This window comes from Triturus cristatus, chromosome 4_1 (assembly GCF_964204655.1).
Source record: "Triturus cristatus chromosome 4_1, aTriCri1.1, whole genome shotgun sequence".
Classification (NCBI taxonomy): Eukaryota; Metazoa; Chordata; class Amphibia; order Caudata; family Salamandridae; genus Triturus; species Triturus cristatus.
The window spans coordinates 1,013,130,398-1,013,154,104 of NC_140585.1; the positions used below are offsets into that span (position 1 = coordinate 1,013,130,398).

A 23,707-nucleotide genomic window follows, 5' to 3' on the forward strand; every position below is an offset into this window, starting at 1 on the left:
TGATAGTCGTCTCACCGGCCTCCACATTCATTTCCAATAAACTATCCATAGTTCGTAGTACGCCAAGGTCAGTTCCTGTCAGATTTTCTGCAATTATAAACTTTGTCATTCTATGAATTGTATCAATGAATGTACATCATATCATACGTTAAAACATGTTGATTTAAGGTGATATGGAACTACTTTGAATGTTCAAAGATGGCGAATTTTTAGTACCCTGATTGTGGGTTCTTGCCAGATTAGTCCTTTCACTGTGTTGATTACCATTTCTGAGCGCGAATCATGAATTTAAGGCAATGGCGATATTGGCGTTTCGTGCTAAAAATCGAAAAAGGCGACTTGCCGAAACGCGTCTGTTGTACGCCCAGAGTTCCTGAAATAAATACTCTTTGGAACTCTCCCCCGTGAGTGCTGTGTTCTGTGATTCGGTACGATTACCGACCAACAGTGTGGAGCTGATTTTGATGGCGGGAGCACCCCCGCCGTGACGAGCACCGTTCATGTGTGCGTTGGGCTGGTGCAATTCAGGAGCAAAAAATAAATATAAATGTATATATATATATATATATACATTTTCACCAAGTACTCACAGGTACCGTTGCACTCCCGTCAGGCACAAATCACCGCACAGAGTCCATCCGTCATTAGGTGAAATAATCGTTTATTCTTTGCTTATCGGTTTACAGCCATCAAATACCCTACGCGTTTCAGCGATCCACTCGCCTTGGTCACGGGTAAACACAAAAACATTTTTCACCAAGTGGTTTTTAAACATAAATTAACTGCAAAGTTTGGTTAAAATGATGTTGCAATGAATTATATGTTTTTCGATTGAAAAAAATTTTTTTCATCTAAGATTACCCACTTGGGTATAGTAACAATATCCGTTTATGGGACATGGACAGACGTTGTTGTGTAATCACTTGATGATAATGCAAGCTTAAATATGCATAGTATTTTTGCAAAGGTGGTAGTATTATCCAGCACAATGAGGAAAAAGTAAAACAATTGATTAATTCCCCTCTTATCGACATCTGCACACGGAGAGATATTTCACGGGTGCTTGAATAGGATGAAATGGTGCATATTCGGTTCCATTTTTCTCCATGGCAACTGTAAAGAATTTCCATGTTCGTTAACGTGACTGATATCATTGCAACATCAGGGTGAAAATTTCGAATTTTAGAAATGTGTAAAAGTCTGATATAATTGATTTTTATTGTTTATATCATCACCCTCATTGCTTTTTCAATTAACTTTATGTATAAGAACGTTTATGGGTAGGAGAACACTGCTCTAAGATGGCCGCCGTTATGGTGGAGCTTAACCTCTAGAATGACAGTCCGTTATCTATGTTGGTACGTTTCACGTAAATGTGTTTAAAAACCACTTGGTGAAAAATGTTTTTGTGTTTACCCGTGACCAAGGCGAGTGGATCGCTGAAACGCGTAGGGTATTTGATGGCTGTAAACCGATAAGCAAAGAATAAACGATTATTTCACCTAATGACGGATGGACTCTGTGCGGTGATTTGTGCCTGACGGGAGTGCAACGGTACCTGTGAGTACTTGGTGAAAATGTATGGATAATAGTGGGCGTCTTCGGACCCACGGTTGCACCGACGCTAAAGTGTCCCGGGATATCTGAAGAAGTGAAGGGTGATATATATATATATATATATATATATATATATATATATTCACTTAAAAAACCATAGGTTTCACACATGTTATAGTTAGCTGGACATTTCACTCGTAAAAAACCAATGAAATTCCCCCGTTATAGTTAGTGCAGGCAACTATAAGTCACGCGACCGCAATCCTCTGCTGATGACGTCAGATATTACATCACTGTATTTAGACACTTATTTACCCATGTCTTCTTCCATTAATCTTTAGCTATACATATATTACAAATATTTATTTTTCATAAAGACACATATGTCATCAGTGATGTAATATCTGACGTCATCAACAGAGGATTGCGGTCGCGTGAGTTATAGTTGCCTGCACTAACTATAACGGGGGAATTTCATTGGTTTTTTACGAGTGAAATGTCCAGCTAACTATAACATGTGTGAAACCTATGGTTTTTTAAGTGAATTTGCAAGGATTTTTAAATGCTAATTCGTAACTATAACGTGTGTGAAACCTATGGTTTTTTCAGTGAATTTGTACGTTTTTTTAAATGCTAAGTTATTTATTTATAATTTTTTCTTTTTCAGGTTTTTCACCGTGCGCGCACCGTGAAATTTTTTTTAAAAAAAATCGCGAGGTGCTCGCACCGTGCGCGCGCTGTGGGCGCTGGGTGCGCTTCGCGCACCGAGCACCCACGGGTCGTAGTCCGTGCCGTGCGCGCTGGGTGCGCGCACCTCGCGATTTATTTTAAAAAAAAAATGTTTTTGCTCCCTTGGGGGTCCTTCTGTGACCACCTGACCAAGGCTAGGGGGTCAGGAACTGGCCACTCTGCCCCCTTTTCACGTTCTCCACCTTTTTTTTTCACCCCCTCAGACTGCGAGAGCAAAAATGGCGGCCGACACTTCCTGGTTTCGACCGATTCGAATGTTTATCGACATCTAACAACCAATCAGAATTGCGCTCGCGCACGGCAGGGTGCGCGCACAGTGCGTGCCCCGTGCGCGCACGGTGCGCGCGTATAGATATTGATATGCCTATTTAAATGCTATTTTCTCAGGAAATACTGAACAGATTTACACCAGACCTGCAAAAGGCACTTCCTTGACCTTATGGCTACCTCTCTGCCAAACTTCAAGTAACTCTGTTCAGCCGTTCGGGCTGTAGCTGTGTCTAAAGGTCCTATGGAAAAATGCATGGGGAAAACGCGTTTTGGGACCCCCCTTTTTTCTCGGCCCCTGCTTGGCGAATCACCCCGAGACTTTCAGGGTAGGAGCTGAACGGAGCGCCCCATTAGTTTTGAAAATTTCGCGAGGATTCGTCAACCGGCGCCAAAGTTATTCAAAATAGAATTTTGAGATTTCCTATGGAAACTAGGTTGTAACTATAACTTTCTACTGGCGACCGCCAGTAGATTATATATATATATATATATATATATATATATATATATATATCCATATAGAGGGAGAAACAGGGACATCTATATTGATATGGAAAGACTATACATAGATCACCTTTAGGGCAGCCTTGGTCTGTCTGATGGCTGTTTATACTTTGTTTCCATCCATTAAAACATGCTCCATTGGGTAATGGTTCAGTCCATATTAGTTATTGGCTCTTTTGCCCTGTGAATGATGGCAGTTGCCAGTCACATGGGGTTATCCATGTGAAAATGAGTGTGCTTCAGTGACAGGCTGGTTTGTCAGTCCTTTGCTTTTCAGCTTTCTTGTTTCATACGCAGCTTCTCATTTCTTTGCTTCTCCTTTTATTTCAATTTTTCTTAGGGGGATACTACAGCTCTCTAGCTATGTCACTTGCTTGCCACATATTTCATCAGCAGTGCAATGCATCTCATGTTGCCACTTCCTCTAAACCCCGCAACTATTATGGACTGCTGTTGTCCATAGTGTATCATTGTTTACCATTCCATGATCTCCAACACATTGGTTCGAAATACGGTGGCCATGCTGGACTTTGAAACAACAATAGACTCTGTATAATGTGTCTGCAAGGCGGACACACTCTGCTATATTTCGTTTTTTTAGTTTTATATAGCGCAAACTTGACCCGAATCGGGTATCAGAGCGCCTTACGGAGCACCAGTTGCATTACATGAGGACACATTCATTTTTTGTTAGGCACGGGGAGATTAAGTGATTTGCCTAGAAACACAGGATGTTCAGGTCATTGCCGAGACCCGAACCCAGTTCCCCAAATTCGAAGTCGACTGCCCTAGCCGTTAGGCCAACTCCTCTCCCCATTTAAAAAACATAAAAGGTGTTCCCACAATGAACCACTGAAGAATCCCCTAAACACAGCTTTTTTGTTGCAAAATCTCATCAACTCACTGCACTTCCATTTTAATCATAAAAGTTTTCTCGCTACAAAGAGGAGATTTTTTTTAAAGAAAGTCCCTTCTATTGCTAGTTAAATGCTCTTTAACCTATCCACAAAGGCCATACATACCTCATAATCTGTAGAACAACCTTCAAGATGGGCCAGAGTAAGATATGTTACAAAGTATAAAAATAAGACGTTCAGTGAATAGGAATGGGCTGAGAAGAGAACAATATTATTTATTCATTAAGCCTTTCAACCAAAAGGTCTACCTAGTCATCAAAATATGACAATGAAACAATACTTTCCGTGAATGCACCTCTGAATGAAATGTTCAATGGGAAGCCATTAGCCTTCGGTTTATAAACTTGCTCCGCTGAGTCTGTGAGGCATGCCCTCCAGTCCAGACCTCTCAACTGCTGAAGAAAAGTCCTTCGACTCAGGGACTCATCTCCTCCAATTACCAAGAAAATCGTCTTTGCACTGAGCTGTTACAGACAAGATGTGCAGAAGTGTCCATTTAACACTGCGCTATTTTATGTTTATACTACAGTGGTTCGTCTTCATCTCTCCCAGTGCTTGTTCTAGTTCCTGAATTAGGTGGAGCAATGTGGCAGGGTCTGTTTGTAATACTTGAGTGCATGAATCCCTATTCTGCTCGAGATGAAGCTTTAGAGTCACTGATGGTTGTATCTGCTGCCTCAAGCTTCTACTGGCAAGCTGAACATGTTATTGCAAGCCAAGCACATGCCTGCTGTATTTAGACAGCGCCATGTTTTCTTTTTTTTGACTTGTATGCTTTTATTTTATCTTTTATATGTTGCTGAGAGTATGTATTCTATGGAGTTTTTGTTTTACAGACCAACAAAGCTGCCTCTCCTGATTTATTTCCTGTATCAAAAATTAGCTGCTATGACATGGTGGCACACCCAGAATTATATTTTTGCTATCAGTGCTGCCGCCATGTTACACGACAGAAGACGCACTATCAGCACTAATTACACACCAAAACAATGTGAGACATTAAATATATGGAGACAGTCTGTCATGCAGCTGGCAGAACAGACGCCCCAGTCACCAAAGTGGTGCTTATCTAAAAAAAGATTGCATTTTAAAATACATCACTATTCATGCACTACTTTATACATCAAATCTCTACATATACCGCTCACTGATATCTAACAATAAAATGCTTAAAGAAGTGTGCAAGTGTACTTATCATGGCTCAAACAAGACACACACACAATGATCAACAAGAATAGTATATGTGATGTACCTTGATGGCTGCTTCTGCTAAGAGTTTGGCTTGTCTGAATCTGTCAAGTTTTTGAAATGGAGGCAGTTCCATTATTTGTTTTACTCTGTGACCTGGAGTAAGAAAACATATTGGAAAACAAATAGGAGTACATTTGTAACATTTGTAGTAAGATTAAATATTATTGCAAGAATATAATGTAATATATTACTAAGTGTAAGCAGTATTTATATATATTTTTACCAAAACACAATCACTTTTACAATCTGAAATGTATGATAAACCAAGTCTTTTTGTCTCATGCACACACAAAAGTGTTGCCCATGCTCAAACACATAGACACATTCACACCAGCCTGCATACACAGACACATTCACACACACATACACACACACACACACATACACAACCACACACACACACAACCACACACACCCTTACACCTACCATTAGTATAGCTTGATAGGACATAGTTGGAGATCTCTAAATTGTCTTTCCTTGTAACAACAGAATATTACAAGCAACATTTTTTAACCTATTTACATTATGATAAAAATATTGTGGAAAACACACTGGTCATTACTGCTTTTTTCCTTTTCATTTACCAGACAAAAGGAGTCCACCATTCTGGAGCTCGGCTTCTCAGAAAACCTACTCTTTATGACATAACCTAACATTTATTTGTAAAGCGCACAATCACCCGTACGACTCTTGGTGCTGAATAACATATATTTATTGTTTTCCAACTCAATGCTACTTATTTTATCAACCTCAGAAGGATGAAAGGCTGAGTGGTCTAGCCGGAATTTAAACCTGTGACCATGAGGTTAAATACATGCCTGTACAGTGGATGCATTAGTACACTAAGCCACCAGACCTGACATAGCCACCAGATCCGACAAAGGTGGCATGAACACAAACTTGTAACAATGCCCTCATAATTAAACCAGCACTACCACTCCACTGACCCATGAGGTGGTACAACTTAGGCAGGACACAGCCTGGCTGGAGGTGTGGGAGGTCCATGCAAAAACGCACCGCAGCAGCGCAGCTTGCTTGTCATGCGGGCTAGCCAGGCTGAACTCAATATGTCCCACTGAGGACACCAGGATCCTCAATTACTGACCAATAAGTAACAGCTCCTCCAGTAGGGCTAAAGTTGAGGTGGGTAATAGGTTAATGAGGGAGGCAGCACTTTAATGATCTCAGTCAGTATGATATGTGAGCACTGTGGAAGGGGAGAAGGAGCAGTAGCACAGTGTTCCCTCTCAATACGTGGTGTGAGAGCACATGACTTACAAATGTGGGAGTGATGGGAGGATTGACAGTGGAGGTGCCCTGACACACTCACATGCTCACAAAAATTGGCTACAAAGCAATCCTTTCTTCCACTTCCAGTGAGGGTGGAGCTTGCTGCAGGCAGTAGACGGCAGACCTTGGCAGTCCTCGCGTGGCCTAAGGGAGCTTGTAAGCCAGGCTCGCCTAACTCCCGCAGTAGACCTGGGGCAACAGCAGCAGGAAACGGGGGAAGCTTCAGCAGCCTTCAGAGTAACAGTATGAAGAAGGAAGTGGCTGCGAAGGGGTGGAGATAAGAACACTAAGCAGAAGGCTCACAGCACTTCACAGAGGCAGCCGGCGTTAGGTTGGTGCAGCTTGTGCTTGCACGAAGTGCCTGCACGCCGGCTGCCAAACTGCTGCACCTGAGCATCCTGGCCTCCCCAGTCCCCATAGGTCCCCTGCCTTGCCTGTAATGCCAACAGTACATGTAAAGCCCACACATGCTGTATACACTGCACTGCCTCCAGCAAGTGAAACCCCCCCAAGTTGCCTGGGGAGAGGAGAGCGAGTTACTCCTCTAACGCCTTCTCACCACTTCCATGCTCTTGCCCGCTACCTACATCCGCTCCTGTGTAACCCGATCTTCGGAAAAATGGCATCGCTACAGCAGCACCTTAGACTCAGGGCAAGCGACCCATGGCCCTTGGAACAAGGAGCAAGGGAATTTAAGTTTGAAGTAAATTTCCAATCTACGGCCCTGAGACAAAAGAGTCTGATCAGTGAGTTTTGGGGCAATCGCGCAGTGAGCGCTCCTGCCCCTTTCAGAAGCAGGGGCACAGGGGCTTGGAGGTGGTGCAGGCCCTTCACCATTACTGTGTTCCAGTCTCTTGGGAAGCTAGGGGAGTTTGGATGTGAGGCAGGGTGGGGGGTGATTGTCGGCACCTGAGGTCCCATCCCATGCCCTGGGATCATCCTGGGTTTATATGTGCTCCCAAGGCTTGCTAGCAACTAGCCACCTACTCATCTGGAAGTAGGCTCTTTGGAAGAAAGCAGCCTTATTCCTTTTTTTTAACAAGTGTCTTGTCGATAAAAATGTCATGTGGTGGTGGTGGTGGTTGTGGCAGTGTTCTTTTGGCAGTGGAGCAAAGGAAGAGGTAAGTGATGCTGCCCGCTAGCTCCTTAATCTTATAAACACTTAGTAGTAACTTCTGCTGTTAACAGAGCATCTTGGACTCTTCTACAACACTTTATCATAAGAGGGCATTGTCTGGGACATCATAATGCAAAGGTGGTGAGAGACCTAGTAAGAGGAGAAAGGAAAGGGTAAAAAAAACAAAGGACTCAACTTACTTTAATTCAAGCACATCTGAATGTACTTCAGCACTGAATGAAAAGGTCTCTCCCTCACCCATTGTCACTTCAATAACGAAATTCGTTACTATGGACTTTAAAGTTAGTTCCAACTCTCCATAGAAACAGGTTAGTGAGGCCCCCGGAGCTCGAGGAGTAGCCCATGAGGTGGTGGCTCCAGATAATAAAGATGGCCAGCCAGAAGATATCTTGAAAGACACTCTCCTATCAATCTGGACAGAGGCCCCATACTCTCGTCTTCACCTAGTCTCAATGTGTTGGCAACCTCATTGGTGGTCAAAGGGTTCGGAGTCTTCAGGTCCCAATGCAGTGTGGATTGCCAAGAACAGAATGCACCCCTGCTTTTCAACGATCTATCGGCCCGCGTGTCAAATATAAGCCAAATATCAATAGGAGCATCTATTGATTTTCAGTCATCTGGTTCATCGTCCCAGTTGGATGTAATCTCACTTATACAAAACACATTGCAAGGCATTTTAGAGATTGTGATTGTTAGTACCAACCAAGTTGTTCAGTCCTGAAAGATATCCTTGCTGAGCTATGTTAACATAAAAAGGGCATGCCAGTAGTTAGGGAAGGTAAGGAACCTATGATGGCAAACCCCGGAGTAGGTACTATAAAGGGTAAAGGCGACCAGCCAGTACCCAAAGGGTACAGTCTATATCTCAAAATGACCAATGTTAGTTAGGAAACGTCAATATATTTTTGGTTCCCCCATATTTCTCCTCAAGCTATTACTTCTCACAGGGATATAGAGGCATGGCAAGCAGAGCCATGTCATCTGAGTTGAGGTTGGGTAGAGGGAAAAGGGAAAGAAGGAGAGAAAGAATTACATATGCACAACAAACGGGTTTGAGGTTAAAAAAGGATAGCATGACACCAGTGCCTGTTACCACATCCAGATGAAGGTAATAGAACATGTTAGGATCCAGCCATCTAGGAAATTCCAGCTAATACAAGACTGTGCTACTGCACGTAATGGCACCTCTGTGCTTGGTCAGGGGAAGGAGCCCAATTCACCAGGGTTTAAAGGGAAGAGCAAAGAAAACTTTATTTTGGCAGAGAAGCCTGGATACCATGTCTTGATGCTGGATATAATTCTCTGGGGGGAGAAAAACTAAAGCTGTGCCCTCTGAATCAGTAGAAAATTCTGAGCATATTTCAGCAGATTCCCTAGCTCCTCAGGTAATTTAGCCCATGTTGGGTTTCAGGCTGGGGATCAAGGGAGGGAATTAACAAGAGAAGATTTTGTTTCCACCTGCATCACACTTATGGTAGTGAAGGCTGAAGAGGAACTAACAAGTGTTGGTTTAGAAATAAAGATCCCCATAAAAGAGAATACCAGGGAGAATGGCTTAAACTCTACTTAATATTATAGCATCAGTGGTGGGTTGGCCCCTAGTCAGAGGGAGATGAGTTCATCCTATTTCCCAGCTGGCTTGGTGCCAACTGCTAAGGGGATTAGGCAAGATCAACAGATCTCGAAGAATTTAAGGGTAGTCTTTGAGAAAATGTCAATTCAGAGAGGTACCCAAAGTGGAAGCAGGAAATTAGATTTGCCCCGCTGATGGAGCTCTAAGACATGTGAGAGTTGGATGATTGGCCTAGTGCTCTATAGAGGGAGGAATCCTCTTCCAACTTGGGAATTCTAAGCTGGAACATACATGGGTTTGAGCGCTTTAAGAGGGTTGTCGACTTGGTACAAAGAATAAAGCCCTACCGTGTGGTGTTCCTTCAGGAGTCTTGGTTGAGAGAGGATAAAACAGTAGAGGGCTTTGTAACCATAAAGAGTAAAGGCTTTAAACAAGGAAAGGGAAGTGCTTCTGCAGGGGTGTTAACCTAATATCTACTAAAGCAATTAAAAAATCTCTTGAGATTGTCAACCTGTCTAGTGGCAGACAGCTGTCGTTGCAGAATTAGGATTGAATCATACCTTTTGCAGATATTTTATTTTGATAAACATATATATCCATAAAGAAGAGTATTGCAGAATTAATAATTGGTTGGAGTCTTTTGATCAATCCTTTCAGGAAATGCTGGGAAAATTCTCTGAGGCCATCATAATTATGGCAGGGGAATTTAACGCCCATCTGTATCCCGACCAGTTGGATACCAGATGGAGGAGGTACTGAATTGCGATAATATCCCCCTAGCCTCTTTTCCATCTGGCTAGATAAAGCAGGAGGCTAAGGTTTTGGGCTGATGGCTGGCAAACAATGGGTTGTTATGTTTAAATGGTCATTTAAAAAATGACATTACAACAGCAGCAACAATCTGGCAAGGCCAATCGGATGGCCCTATTGACTATATGTTCATTACAGACTGGCAGTTTGGACTTTAATTTGACAAAATATAGGAGAAGTGATCATAGGGCCACTTCAGCTGTCCTATGTTTGTACGAACCTGTGGTAGCCAAAATGGTGCTATCCATGGGGGTAACCATCCCACGGAGACTCACAACACGACTCGAATCACTCCACCTCCAGCTTTTGGCTTCGTATAAATTAACTGAAAATGTTGATGTTTTTTCTGTGGGAAATGAAAATAGAATCATGTGGTTTAATGAGATTATAGAAAAAGTGTTGGATTGATTACGTGTAAACATCAAAAAGTGTGGGTCACAGACAACCAGCCATGATAACGGGAAGGGCTGGTTAGATTTCTCCTGTCAGGAAATGAAAAGTCTTGGGAGGAAGGCATCCAAGCAATTCAGGTCCAGACCAGAAGATTATCCCTATCAGGAATTGGATAGGCTAAAGTTTCAATATAGAAATATTAAAGAGGAAAAGAAAATATTTTCTATGGTAGTATTTAGGATGGTATGTTGTAGTTTATACAGTCAGGGGACCAGAGAGAGCTCTGGAATAAAGTAAATGAAACTTCTAGTCCTTATGAATGGGCCCTCTGATGTGTGATTGCGGAGGATATCTTGGCTATGTACTAGGAGAGTTCACATGGCATCTCATCTATGCCATCTTGCCCTCAAAAAGCCCCCACTAAGAATATGGTACCCAACTGGTTGTCTGAGAAAGAAGTAAAGAAGTAAAGACGTAATTGACTGTATAAAGTTAACAAGAGCAGTTTGCCCCAACAATATCCCACAGTCTTAATTAAGACAAACAGTGGCTGATGGGCAAAGGTTTTATCTCTTTTGTTCAGCTGGATAGCCACAATGGGTCAATAGCCCACATCATGGAGAGGGGTCAATAGTGAAACCATATAAACTGATCAGGCGCCTGGACATGATGGAGAAGGTGTTCTCAAAAATGTTATTGTCTCACTTGGATGATTGGGTGCAAGAGCACAAGATCATACCGGTTGAGCAAGGAGGATTCAGGGAGGGTCACTCAACAATAGGTCACTGTTTTGTTCTTTCAGCCATTATTCGGATATCCGTGGATCTTAATCAAAGGCTGTGCTGTTATTTTATTGATTTTCATACAACCTTTAATACAGTAATCTGGGGTCTTCTCTAGTGGAAACTCGGCTCCTGGAAGATTCCAATGTATCTCCTCAGTGCAATACAAACATTACATACGGATAATTGGGCACAGGTTGAACTTGGTAAATCTGGCAGATTAGTGGAAAATATCCCAATTCGGAACAGCCTACGACAGGGGTGTGTCTTAGCCCTATCACTTTTCAACTTATTCTTGGCAGACCTTCCAGCAGCTATAAAATTATCAAATTCCTTCTCCCCCAAAGTTGGGGAACGGCATATCCCATTCCTGCTGTATTTGGATAATTTGGTTTTGCTGGATTACACTCCAATCGGTCTGCAAAGAAAATTGGACTCGCTTGAGGCATATAGTAAACAGAATTTGTTGATAATAAACTTGAAAAAAAAGAAAGGTAGTGGTCTTCGGAGAAAAAAGTGAATACGTTCAAATGGTTCTTGAATCCCCTAGTGGTAGAAGTGGTGGACTGCTATAAATACTTAGGGCTGACCTTCTATAGGAATTTAAAATGGGACACCCACATGGGGAACGTCAAGCAGAGGTCCATCAGGAAGCTGAATGCCTGGTTAAATTTAACTAGAGGTATGGGACTTGCCTCTTACCCCTCCTATGAAAGATTACGAAGCGAAAATACCCCCCTCCCCGGTTGTGTATGCAGCAGAGGTTCTTGCGCTTGATTCCTCTTATAACTAGGATGTGCTGGAGGGGGAAAACAGTGTTTACAATGCAGAAAGAACAACGCAGTGCCATTACAACATAGGCACTACATCGAACGAGTCTTTATCACGCGTTCCATTACAACGCAAGTCGTTACAACAACTTGCTTTAGGGAATGCATTGTTGGATTTTAAATCCAACACCTTCCCTACTGTTACACAAAGTGGAGCTGAAATAGTAAAATATACTATTCCAAAGTCCAGCGTTTCCCTAAGGCAACTTGTTGTAACGACTTGCGTTATAATGGAACGCATGGTAACTACGCATATGTTGCAATGCCCACATTGTAAAGGCATGCTTTGTAAAAGCATGCATGAATATGTCATACATCCACTGGAGGGGGCTGTCCTAGGAGGTTATTGTCGCTACCACCAAGAGTCATGGTTTAGAGTATAAGGAGGAAATTGAATCTGGTTTCCTGGAACTTGAAGGCAATCTCCCACATTCTGAGATTTCTTAATTGGCTAGATAGCGAAGGTCTCTAGATTATGTCAGGAATAAATCCTCGCTAGTGATAGGAGGTGGGCCAGGGAAGCTTGGTCAAGCACAAAAGTGGCCTAAAACAATTAATTCACTATGGGGTACAATTGAAACATCATCTCCCTTCCCTAGTAAGCTTTGAGAGAATCATTAGGCAAGGCTGCCGGTTCTTTGGACCTGCCCTACTTGAGTGAGAAACCTGCCATTAGTTTTTCATTAAGCTTGGCTTAATCTCCAGGTACCTAACTCTAGTTTGTGTAATACAATTTTAAAAGTGGGAATGGGGTGTAACCTAATTTTTAACAAGGTGTAGTGTTGTTCAGGATGGAAATGGAGTCTGTACGTGCTCCCCGAATGCAAAATGCTCCTTGTCTCATGTACTTATGGATTGTGTTTTCTTTATCTCTGCCTGAATCAAGTTTTTAAGAACCTTATTTTTAAAATACCAAAGACATTCAGGGTTGGACGCAATGGCACTTTTATCAGAAATGCACTATCTTGATGTTGCAGAAGGAATTGCACGTTTTATTCGTGGTCTTAAGCAGAGTCTTAAAGATAGTTTTGATACACTTGAAGGGGTGTTCTAATGATTTTTTAAGATGATTTGATAATGTAATTGATTTATAGTTTTAGAATGTTTTATGGACAAGTGTCCTAATAAACGTACTGTCTAACTAACTGGCACACTAAAGGTACAGTGGCGAGACCATTCTGTCTCTTACGGCCCACACTTGACATGATGTGCTTTCCTGGCAGCTCCTTGGCTATCTCTGACATATTCGGCATATTGGGGCCCATCCTTGACATGGTGGGCATGGTAGGTAACATTCTGGCTAGTCCTGCAAAAACAGTGGCCGTCATTGACATAGTTCATTAAAGTGCATTATTTCTGGAGGGTATAACCCAGGCTTCTCCAACAAGTAGCACCTGAGCTACTGGGAATTCTCCAGCTACCTGTACGTAGCTGTCCTGTGTCCAGTCCAGCTTGCTAAATGATCAGCTTTTGCTTGACTGAATATATGTATACCAAAACTGAAAAGAGTGTATTAGAGATGAAAATGTATGAATTTTCAGAACTGATAAGCTGATCTTTGAATTTTCAAAATCTATTTGAAACTGATATTTGAGTGATAAATCATGTGAAGTGGCGGAGGTTTATTATTAATATTATTACCATGGTGCAAGGGACATTTAAGCTACTGCCATTAGGTACGGAAAGGCATTCCAAAGCCTTTTTTTACATTACTGCTCGAAATCATTCCTGCTGCCCTCAGGTAGTCACTGTGGATAATTTTACACATGGTGGCCACTAGCATAATCTTGTTTGTTGCGGTCACTTTTACAACACTAATGATATTAGTAGCTTGGGATTATTTTGATTAATTGTAAGTAGCTCTCATTACAGAAATGGCTGGAAACCCTTGGTATAACCATATGCCTCCTAATTATATGGCCCTGTTTCAAGCATTCAAATTCAAAATACAAATATAAAAAAGATACTACTTTCCATGGCTTAGGCATGTCAGGCTTACTCATCTGTATGTTTTCCCCTAGATAATAATAAAGGCACACTCATTTCTAGAAATATAATATCAGTATTGTCTGAATGTCGGCTCTCCCTAACAGATATACATAACAAGTAGGGCAAATATATTTTTATAGAGCTAAGAGGACCTAAATTCCTATGTCTGAGTGAGGAGAAGCAACATCAGTGCAACATATTTATTAGAGTCAAAAAGAAATAAAGTGTAAATGTCTGGAAAAACAAAATAAAGGATGTCTTACTATAGATTAACATTTCAATTACATAGCTCATCCTGCATAACACCCAAATGAGCTACTCTTCTTACATTATATAAAGAGCTCAATTAGGCATGAATTATATAGATACTATGTCTGATTTATTAATGATGTCCTCATTAATGAAACTCTGGTGGATAGTGTGTGTTTCTTCAACCCCAATCCAAAGGACATGACATATTAAGGATAACTGAATTCCAGTGATTTATATAGGTGATCAACACCTGTGATCTTATCACAGAAGAGAAGAAAAACGAAACAAGAAGAAAAATAAATTGAAATCTATCCTTTAAGTCATAAGCCCAAAATCCATATACATAATAATTGTCAAGTGCCAATCATTATCTTATGTGATTGCCAGGTCTTCATCGATGTTTAGGCCATGTAGATGTTTAGTCTGTAAATGAATGGTATGTCTTGATTCCAGTTCCCGTGGACTCTTCTGACATTTTCCACCACTTGAATTTTTTGGAACTCTGCCAATGTCAAAACACAATAATTTTGTTGAGTCTCTGTTATGCTCCAGTTCAAAATGTCTAGCAACAGGATAAGTGGGAATAGTTTGCTTTATGGGTCTTAGACATCCTTTTTTCATAGTACAAAGTTTCTTACCACATATTTTAATTTACAGGAACATTGCAGCACCCAGAATTAGTAATTTGGGGTGCATGTCAGAAATTTATCAAACCGTCTTTTTCTGCCCATAGGCAAAACATATTCCTTACAATTAGCAGGTTTTTTGAAGACTTTAAAATTCTAAACTTTTATAAAAAGTTTGACGTTCATTAAGCCAGCATGCCTGTTTTTAGTCTCAGAAATAATAACTGTGGCCAATGTGTACGAAACTTTCATGTTGCATTTCCTAAATAGAAAATAATAAGAAATGGCTATTTTGGAAATGCAAATTGGAATGTACGAAATTTACAATTTTCTAATAGCTATTCCTATGGAGTCGTAATTGCTATTCGGAAATCACAAATTTGAAAATGAAAGTGGTGCTCGTGTAAAGTGCTCCAATGCCACAGCATGGGAAAAACTGCATTTTGGGTACCTTTTTAAAAATTGCACCTGGTTACCATTTTATTGGCTTCGATGGAAATAGCATTTCCTAAATGCCCATTTTGCATTTAGGAAATGCTATGTAAATGCCGCTCGGAAATCGCAAATAGGAAATCCCTATTTGCAATTTCCTATTTTGGTAATCGCAAAATGGTGGTAGAAATCACAATTTGTGACTATGTTTTTGGCTTTTGTACATAGAGAAAGGCTATTTAGCATTTCTTAAAGGCCTGAAATAGCCATTCGGTCCATTAAGAAATGCTACATTGGTTCATACATATGTGCCTTTGTGTCAATATATCCCCAAGGAAAAGTGCTTGTCGATATATAATAGGTAGTCTTGGTCCTATTTCTGGTTTTATGATGTTACCATTTCTCAGATCTTTATTCATATTCAATAATCATATTATGATTATAAATATAAAAAAGAAATCAAAATCAAAGAAACCACAGAAATTTCAGAGAAATCGGAAGATTATTCAGAGGGAAGAGATGGAAGTTAGAGGACAATCAAAGGAAGCACTAGTTAGCAACAACAGACTCAAGCTCAGATCTCAGCAGAAATATGGAGGAAATGCTGGTAACATAGACCACATCCTTTAACAATAAAGGCAATTTTTTAAGACACATTTTGCCTACTTCGTAAAGCAGAAAAACATAAAGGAGACACCACAAGGTAAAAACAGCAACAGAAATCATGCAAAGGCAGGCAAGGAGGAGCTTGGCCCAAAAACAGACAAAATTCCTAATGGCAGGAAAAACAGACAGTCCTCAAAGAATAAAAGTGACTGAAATTAGCTTAACAATGATTACTTATCGTATCACCACTGATCAGGATGAGAGATCAGCTCAGGGACCTGGATTATCTTTTGGTTCAATTAATGATTTCAATTATGTTGAGTTCTGAATAGATTATTTTCTATTCATTAAAAAACTGAAACTGATAGAGGTACATAAGTTATTCTCTAAGGGCATTGTGATTGGCACTGAAACCAGAAAGAGAAATGAGAGCACCATGGGGGATGATGATTACCTACTATCAATAAAAAAATTCCTGCAAGCAAATCCCCTTAGCAGGGAAACTATAATGGATGAAAGGGAAAGCCTATGGAAAACAACAGTTTTGATCAGTGCACTTAGCCGAAGTGGCTTCACATCTAAATCAACATTTTTACCCACCATGCTTCATGATAGCATAGATGAATTTCATGAGATGGTTATGGAACAATAGGTTACTCACAACAGGCACATACAGTGATCCCAAAAACAACTTCGCTCTAGTTCAGGAAGAAGCCATCTCCTCACTGAGAAACAGCTCCTCTATCATTATTAAAAATGTGACTGCTTTGCTTGCCCCCCACCCATGCTAATCCTTTTTTTAATGTTTGATGTAGCTCATTCTTAAACCTTCATAATGTTTTCCACACAAGGTACCCAGGCCAAATCTGCATGCTTTTTTCAAACATCTTGGGGATTCTAAAAGTACCCAGGGCTTCTAGATTCGATGGAGGGAACAGAGAAAGCAGTTATAATATAGCCATATTTTGTGGGGGAAATGAGAAAAATGTGCTGTGGAAGAAAGCATGCTTTGCTCTTAAAAATTGTATCAATTTAAGTTTGGTGCCCTAGGATCACCATCTTCCCAGGTTTCAGGAGTACACAGAGTAGATCTCTCAAGGGTTTCCCAAAGGAATAAACTGTTGACACAAAAAATAATGAAATGTGTAGGAAAAAACATTTGGGACAATGTTTTCATCTGTAATTTATTATTATGATGGCAAGTTTGCAAATGCAATAAACCATTACATTCGATAGGCTCTTCTGGTCATTTATATTTTGGGTTTGTAGGTTCTCCAAAACCATGCAATACCCAGAGCCAACAACTTATCTGCACCTGCAATAATTTTCCATTGTGTACCGAGTATACAGCAATTCTTATGGTAAAATATAAGGAATCAAACATGGGTTGAAACAAACCTATGTATTTCCAAAATTTACACAAGACTCTGAGTTTAGAAAGTGGTTATTTAAACACCTCTGACTTTGTGATTACCTATACAACAATGTGATTCACGGGGAATTCGGCAAAATGTCCTCTTTCTTGCCCACTGGCTTAAATTTGGGAGCCACAAATGCAAGCCCTATCTCATCTGGCACCCAGGGACACCTACTAAACACAGACAGTTCTGAAAACGAGACACCTGGAGGAGTCTGGAGTCGCGGGACTTGCATGGATTTCACAAGATCTTTTTCTCAGAATTCCTTGCAGACCTCAAACATTTCTTAAAAACACACTTTTCCTCATATTTCTGTTAGGGACAGTTCTGTAATCTGTGGGGAATCTATACATTATTTACCACCCAGTGTTCCCTGACATCTCCCACTAAAAATGGTACTCCACTTGTGCAGGTGGGCCTTGCTCCAGTGATAGACAATGGTCCAAGAGAACATGGGCAGATGACATTTTACACTAAAAGACAAAACTTTTTTTTACAATGGGTGTGATGTTTGAATTTTGGCCTAGACTTGTCCACCACTCAGGGAAACATACCACTCCCACACATTTCTTAAACCATATACCTGATGCAGTCCAGTTGGGTGTGACTTGCGTGTGTCTCATAAAGTTATTCCACCCAAAAGCCCATGCAAGCTTCAAATGTTACCTAAAAACACACATGTTTCTGACATTTATATGACAGAAAGTTCTGGAATCTGTGGGGAGCGACAAATTTCCTTCCATGCAATGTTCCAAAATGACTCCCAATAACAAGCATTTGCAATGCAATAGGTCTCGCATTTATGAGAGTTTGAGCTATTGGCATTGTAAATGACAATGCCTTTTATTTATGTGTTCTTTTTAAAACAAATAAATAAAAGGCATTGTCATTTACAATGGCAATAGCTTAAACTCTCGCAAATGCAAGACCTATTGCATTGCAAATGCGTGCTATAAATTTTTTTTAAAAGCGTTAGGAGAGAGCAGACTACTAAGCCTTTTTACGAGTGAACAGCACAGTTTACAGTGGACAATGACACAAGCCAATGAAAAATGTGAGCAGAGAGTGGGCGGAGCTTCAAGTCCCTACCTCAATACAGCATGCCTCGCAGAGCAGTGCATGCGCTGCCAAGGTTCAACCTAAAAACTAAGGTGCTTCATTGGCTAAACTAAAGCAGAGTCCAGCTTTGCAAAGGTATCATAAAACGTATTTGTGCCTGCTGAGGGGGCCCCATGCGTGCCTGTAGAGAGAGCCCTGTGCGTGCCTGTAGAGAGCACCTCGTGTGTGCCAGTGGAGGGGGCACCGTGCGTGACTGTGGTTGGGGGGCCTGTGCGTGCCTGCAGAGAGAGCCCTGTGCGTGCCTGTAGAGAGAGACCTGTGCGTGCCAGTGGAGGGGGCCCCATGCGTGTCTGTGGTTGGGGGGCTGTGCATGACTGTGGATGGGGGCCCGTGCGTGACTGTAGAGAGAGCCCTATGTGTGCCTGTTGAGAGATCCCTGTGCGTGCCTGTAGAGAGAGCCCTGTGTGTGCCTGTGGATGGGAGCCCCTTGCGTGACTGTGGAGAGAGCCCTATGCATGCCTGTAGAGGTGGCCCCGTGGGTGCCTATGGAGGGAGCCTTGTGCGTGACTGTGGATGGAAGCCTAAGGGACCCTGTGCGTGCCTGTGGAGGGGGCCCTGTGCGTGCCTCTGGAGGAGGCACTGTGCGTGCCTCTGGAGGGAGCCTTGTGCATGACTGTGGATGTAGCCCTAGGCGTGCATGCCTGTAGAGAGAGCCCGGCGCTTGACTGTGGAGGGGGGCCCTGCGCTTGACTGTAGAGGGGGCCTCCTGCGCGTGCCTGTCGATGGGGCCCTGAGCGTGCCTGCAGAGAGAGCCCTGTTCGTGCCTGTAGAGAGAGACCCGTGCGTGCCTGTGGAGGGGGCCCCATGCGTGACTGTGTTTGGGGGGCCCGTGCATGACTGTGGATGGGGGATCCGTGCGTGACTGTAGAGAGACCCCTATGCGTGCCTGTAGAGAGATTCCTGTGCGTGCCTGTAGAGAGATCCCTGTGCTTGCCTGTAGAGAGAGCCCTGTGCATGCCTGTGGATGGGGGCCCGTGTGTGTCTGTGGAGAGAGCCCTATGCATGCCTGTAGAGAGAGACCTGTGCGTGCCTGTGGAGGTGGCCCCGTGGGTGCCTATGGAGGGAGCCTTGTGCATGACTGTGGAGGGAGCCTTGTGCATGCCTGTGGAGGGAGCCTTGTGCATGAGTGTGGATGGAGGCCTAAGTGTGCCTGTGTAAGGGACCCTGTGCGTGCCAGTGGAGGGGGCCTTGTCCGTGCCTCTGGAGGAGGCCCCGTGCGTGCCTCTGGAGGAGGCCCTGTGCGTGCCTCTGGAGGTAGCCTTGTGCATGACTGTGTATGTAGCCCTAGGCGTGTATGCCTGTAAAGAGAGCCCTGAGCTTGACAGTGGAGGGGGGCCCTGCGCTTGACTGTAGAGGGGGCCCCCTGCGCGTGACTTTTGATGGGGGCCCTGTGTGTGCCTTTAGAGGAGGGCCCCTGTGGGTGCCTGTGGATGGGGGCCCTGTGCATACCTATGGAGGGAGTCCTGTGCAGGCCTGTGCGGTGAACCCCTTTACCAGGAGCACAAATAATACCTGTAAATAAACACAGGCAGCTGAAGTCTAGCATCCCCTGAGTATATTCAGTGCCTGCACTTTCACTCTAAAGTGCACACTGCGGGGTTGGCCGTGCCAGGTTTTCATCCTCCAATGACAAGGATGCCGCGCTGTTGCACACGAGGTGGCCACGGGCGCTAGTGCATTCTGGGTAGAATTATAAGTACATCCAACATCACCCCACACGGAAAAGCTGCTTTTTTTTAGAAAAACATTTGAGAAATATGAAGATGTTTTACAGGCGGATGATCCCCAGACCTCAAGGCTGGCTCCAAACATAATAAAGACTACAACTTGCAAAACTGGCAATAAAACAAAAAGCAAAAGGGAAGAAACCCCAGTACAGTACTCACCAAGGGCACTCTTGACGTCACGAGGGGCCTCTTGACGATATTGAGTGACACAAAATGTTTTTTTGCTACTCACCTCAGTGGTCCATCTTTGCAAAGGTATCATAAAACGTATTTGTGCCTGTTGAGGGGCCCCATGCGTGACTGTGGATGGGGGCCCCATGCATGCCTGTAAAGTGAGCCATGTGCGTGCCTGTAGAGAGAGCCCTGTGTGTGCCGGTGGTGGGGGCCAGTGCTTGACTGTGGATGGTGCCCACTGCGTGTGACTGTCGATGGGGGCCCCGTGCATGCCTGTAGAGTGAGCCCTGTGCGTGCCTGTAGAGGGGGCCGCACGGGTCCTTTCTGACATGATGTAGTTCAACGCAGTAGGTTTTGGGGGAGAATGTGGTTAAACTGGTGCCCCCACGCACTTGGCTTAGAGCCGCCCCCTTTCAGGTGTCCTGTGCATGCTCCATGACTTGTATCAGGGTGGTCGTGTTTGCTGGTAGCGCCGTCAAGTGGCAAACACGCTAATATGAAAAGTGATTGTGTGGGGTGTATATTTTTACAAAAGTTATAGGCACGCTTAACTTCTGGTATCTGCATTTTTCATGATTTCACACGGCATCTTCATGGTGACTTGCGTATACCCATCGTTCTGGCCACGTTAGACAATGATTGTCAGTAGAACGGGGTACAACACAGGACGCGGGTTTATTAAGAGGAACTGAATACAAAGCAGCGTGGCTATGTTTCAGGAGTAACTCTGCTAATTTCCATAAAAGTACACGTTAATACTGGTGTGGTGGTTGCTTGAGTTCTTTGACTATGTTGAATTCTGGAGGGCGGAGGTCATATCATCCACTTTGTTACAGGGCGAAGGAGGGCTCTGCTGTCTCCTTGCTGACTTCTCCCTCCAAATTGTGGCGCGTGGGTCCTTTAACCCCAATCTGTCTGCTCTCATTACACTCTCGCAGAGAGATAGAAAACTTTCTATAGGTTCCTGGCGCATATTTGGGCTGTGCAGCATTCCTCGGCTTCTTTGATACTAAACGAGGCAAGCATGGAAAGCAAGAGGCGGCTGCGGTCCAGTGCTCCCCACTCCCGGCCCCCCTGGTGCCAGCATTTGATTGCTGATCTAAATTCCCCCCATGGCGCCGAATCCTTTCACCTTGGCTTCTGTTCTCTAGCCCAGCAAACACACGCTGCTCGCACGAGGTCTGCCCTTTATGGGTGCGCTGGAGCCTTCCTGTACTTCTGAGACGCGCGCTTCTGGATATAAACACAAATTTGGATTTTAATTGCGGCACCCGCGCTGTGCATGTAACATTAAAAGTAAAGCACGGGTGCCGCGATTATAGCAAAAGTAAAGAAATAGATGTTTGTTTCTATTTCTTTACTTTTGGTATAATCGCGGCACCGGCCCTTGACTTGTGATGCTATAAGTAAAGCGTGGGTGCCGCAATTCTACCAAAAGTGAAGAAATAGAAACAAACATCTATTTCTTTACTTTTGCTATAATCGCGGCACCCGCGCTTTACTTTTAACATCAAAATTAAAGCGCGGGTGCCGTGATTATACCACAAGCGGCACTGAAAAACTAGTGGTGCGCGCGCACCACAGATGAGGGGGGGAGGGAGCGCGGCAGGAGGCAAACGCACGCTGCTGTGTGTGCTGGCCACCTGTGGGAATGGGCGGAGCAAAGGCGGGACATTGTCCCGCCTTTGCCCAATTGCGTGCTGTATTTATTGAAAAAAAGCACGCGAAAGCCAATTACAGCAGTAGAAAGCAAAACCACACGCACGAGCGTGTGGTTAGCTTTCTAGAGCCCTTTCAAGAGGTCTCACGCTGTGCAAGCAATGCGTAGCACTGCAACGCTAGGCGCGAGACCTTAAAATGGTACAGCACTTGTGTTAATGGGCCTAGTGGCTGTGACAGGAAAGCTCTCAAAACGCAATGTGGAGACAGCAATATTTCCTGTCAACAAATGACCTGGTTTGACAATGGTGGTAACTACAGAACTTGGGCCCAAACTCAGCAGCCATTTAGGGAAATCTGCCTTACGTGGATACCAGATTTGTGTTTACCCAAATGCCCTGCAGGTCTCACAATGTGCCTAAAGTCATGAACTTCCGCAATCAGGAATAATCATCTATCTGGACCTGGGGAGACAGAAAGATTCTATCGCCCCTTCTGGGGTGGGGGTCTGGCTCAATGCCAGGTTGGGCCTCCCCATCCTTTTGTTTGTTGTGACATCATTTTGAAATTCTTGTTTTTTAGTGAGCTTTCTTCCCCCGGGAGTAGACTAAGGAAAGACCCCTTCTCTGCCCCTCAGGGTGTAATGGGGAACAAAAGATTGCTTTGCCCCTTTTGGGGTGACATATTCCCAAATGACAAAGTTGGAGGCCTGCACCCCTTTGTTTAGCCCAAATGTAAACTGGTGTCTGGTGGGCTTTCTGCCCCACCAGGGGGCCAAACCCAGATTCCGCCTGTATTCCTCTTACTTTTAGGGAGGGAGCATGGCCTTATACCAGGGTGGGCTGCACCTACATTTTTGCTTTTCTTAGTAAATAAATGACAAGTTTCTTGCAGGCTTTCTGCCCCCGATCTGCCTTCCAAGGGCAGAAAGACTGCATTGCCCTCTTCTGGGGTGGGCCCATGGCCCTATACTATGGTGGCCTGCCTTCACCCCTTTGGTATTTTTTGCTAAATATATGTCTTTCACAGCCTTGAAGAAAAAACAGAATCTCATACACATCTCGATAATGTTATGCTATGGAGGATGAATGGCGGATAGCGAGCTGCCTGACATCACAGGAACTGTTTCTTTGGCAATTGCCACTAATGCCATCTTCTTAGTGACAATACTCTTAGCCAGGACATACAAGATTCCTAAAAGGCGAAAAAACTAAAGAAAATTCAGGCACCATATTCTTCTGTCAAAACTACAGATAAACGTATGTCGACCCAATACATAAACGTTTTTGTAGTTAAGGGTAGAATATGTAATTCAATCACATACTGAAAGGTGTTACATTCCACAAAATAGTGAAAAAAACTCTGAGTCGCATTAGGCAAATACGATAATGACACAGTTCTCATCTCTGAAGACCTACTTGTTAATATTGCCTAACTGACAATAGATATTGTCACAAAAAAAGAGCAATATTTTGTAGTCAAATCTATCATTACTGAGGAACATAGCAGCCTAGCTACTCCCATTTTGGAGCACCGATACTTCAGTCTATAACAAGTTTAAAAGAGGCCTGAAAAAGTTGCATCAAAATTATAATGGCTTTCTTTAATGCATTGTAGAAGATGTTCATTCTTACCTCCT

The 23,707-nt window shown here is 43.1% G+C and overlaps 1 protein-coding gene across 1 annotated transcript in view; it reads right to left on the reverse strand.

Moving 5' to 3' along the window:
* Window positions 1-23,707, reverse strand: part of TTLL8 (tubulin tyrosine ligase like 8) — a 478,385-nt gene that overhangs the window by 440,167 nt on the left and 14,511 nt on the right. Inside the window, exons 3-4 of the mRNA XM_085651194.1 lie at window positions 10,282-10,407; window positions 5,251-5,342 (exon numbers count right to left, since the gene is read on the reverse strand). Coding sequence (XP_085507320.1) covers window positions 5,251-5,342; window positions 10,282-10,321 — 132 coding nt within the window. The 5' untranslated portion in view covers window positions 10,322-10,407. The remainder of the gene's footprint in view (window positions 1-5,250; window positions 5,343-10,281; window positions 10,408-23,707) is intronic.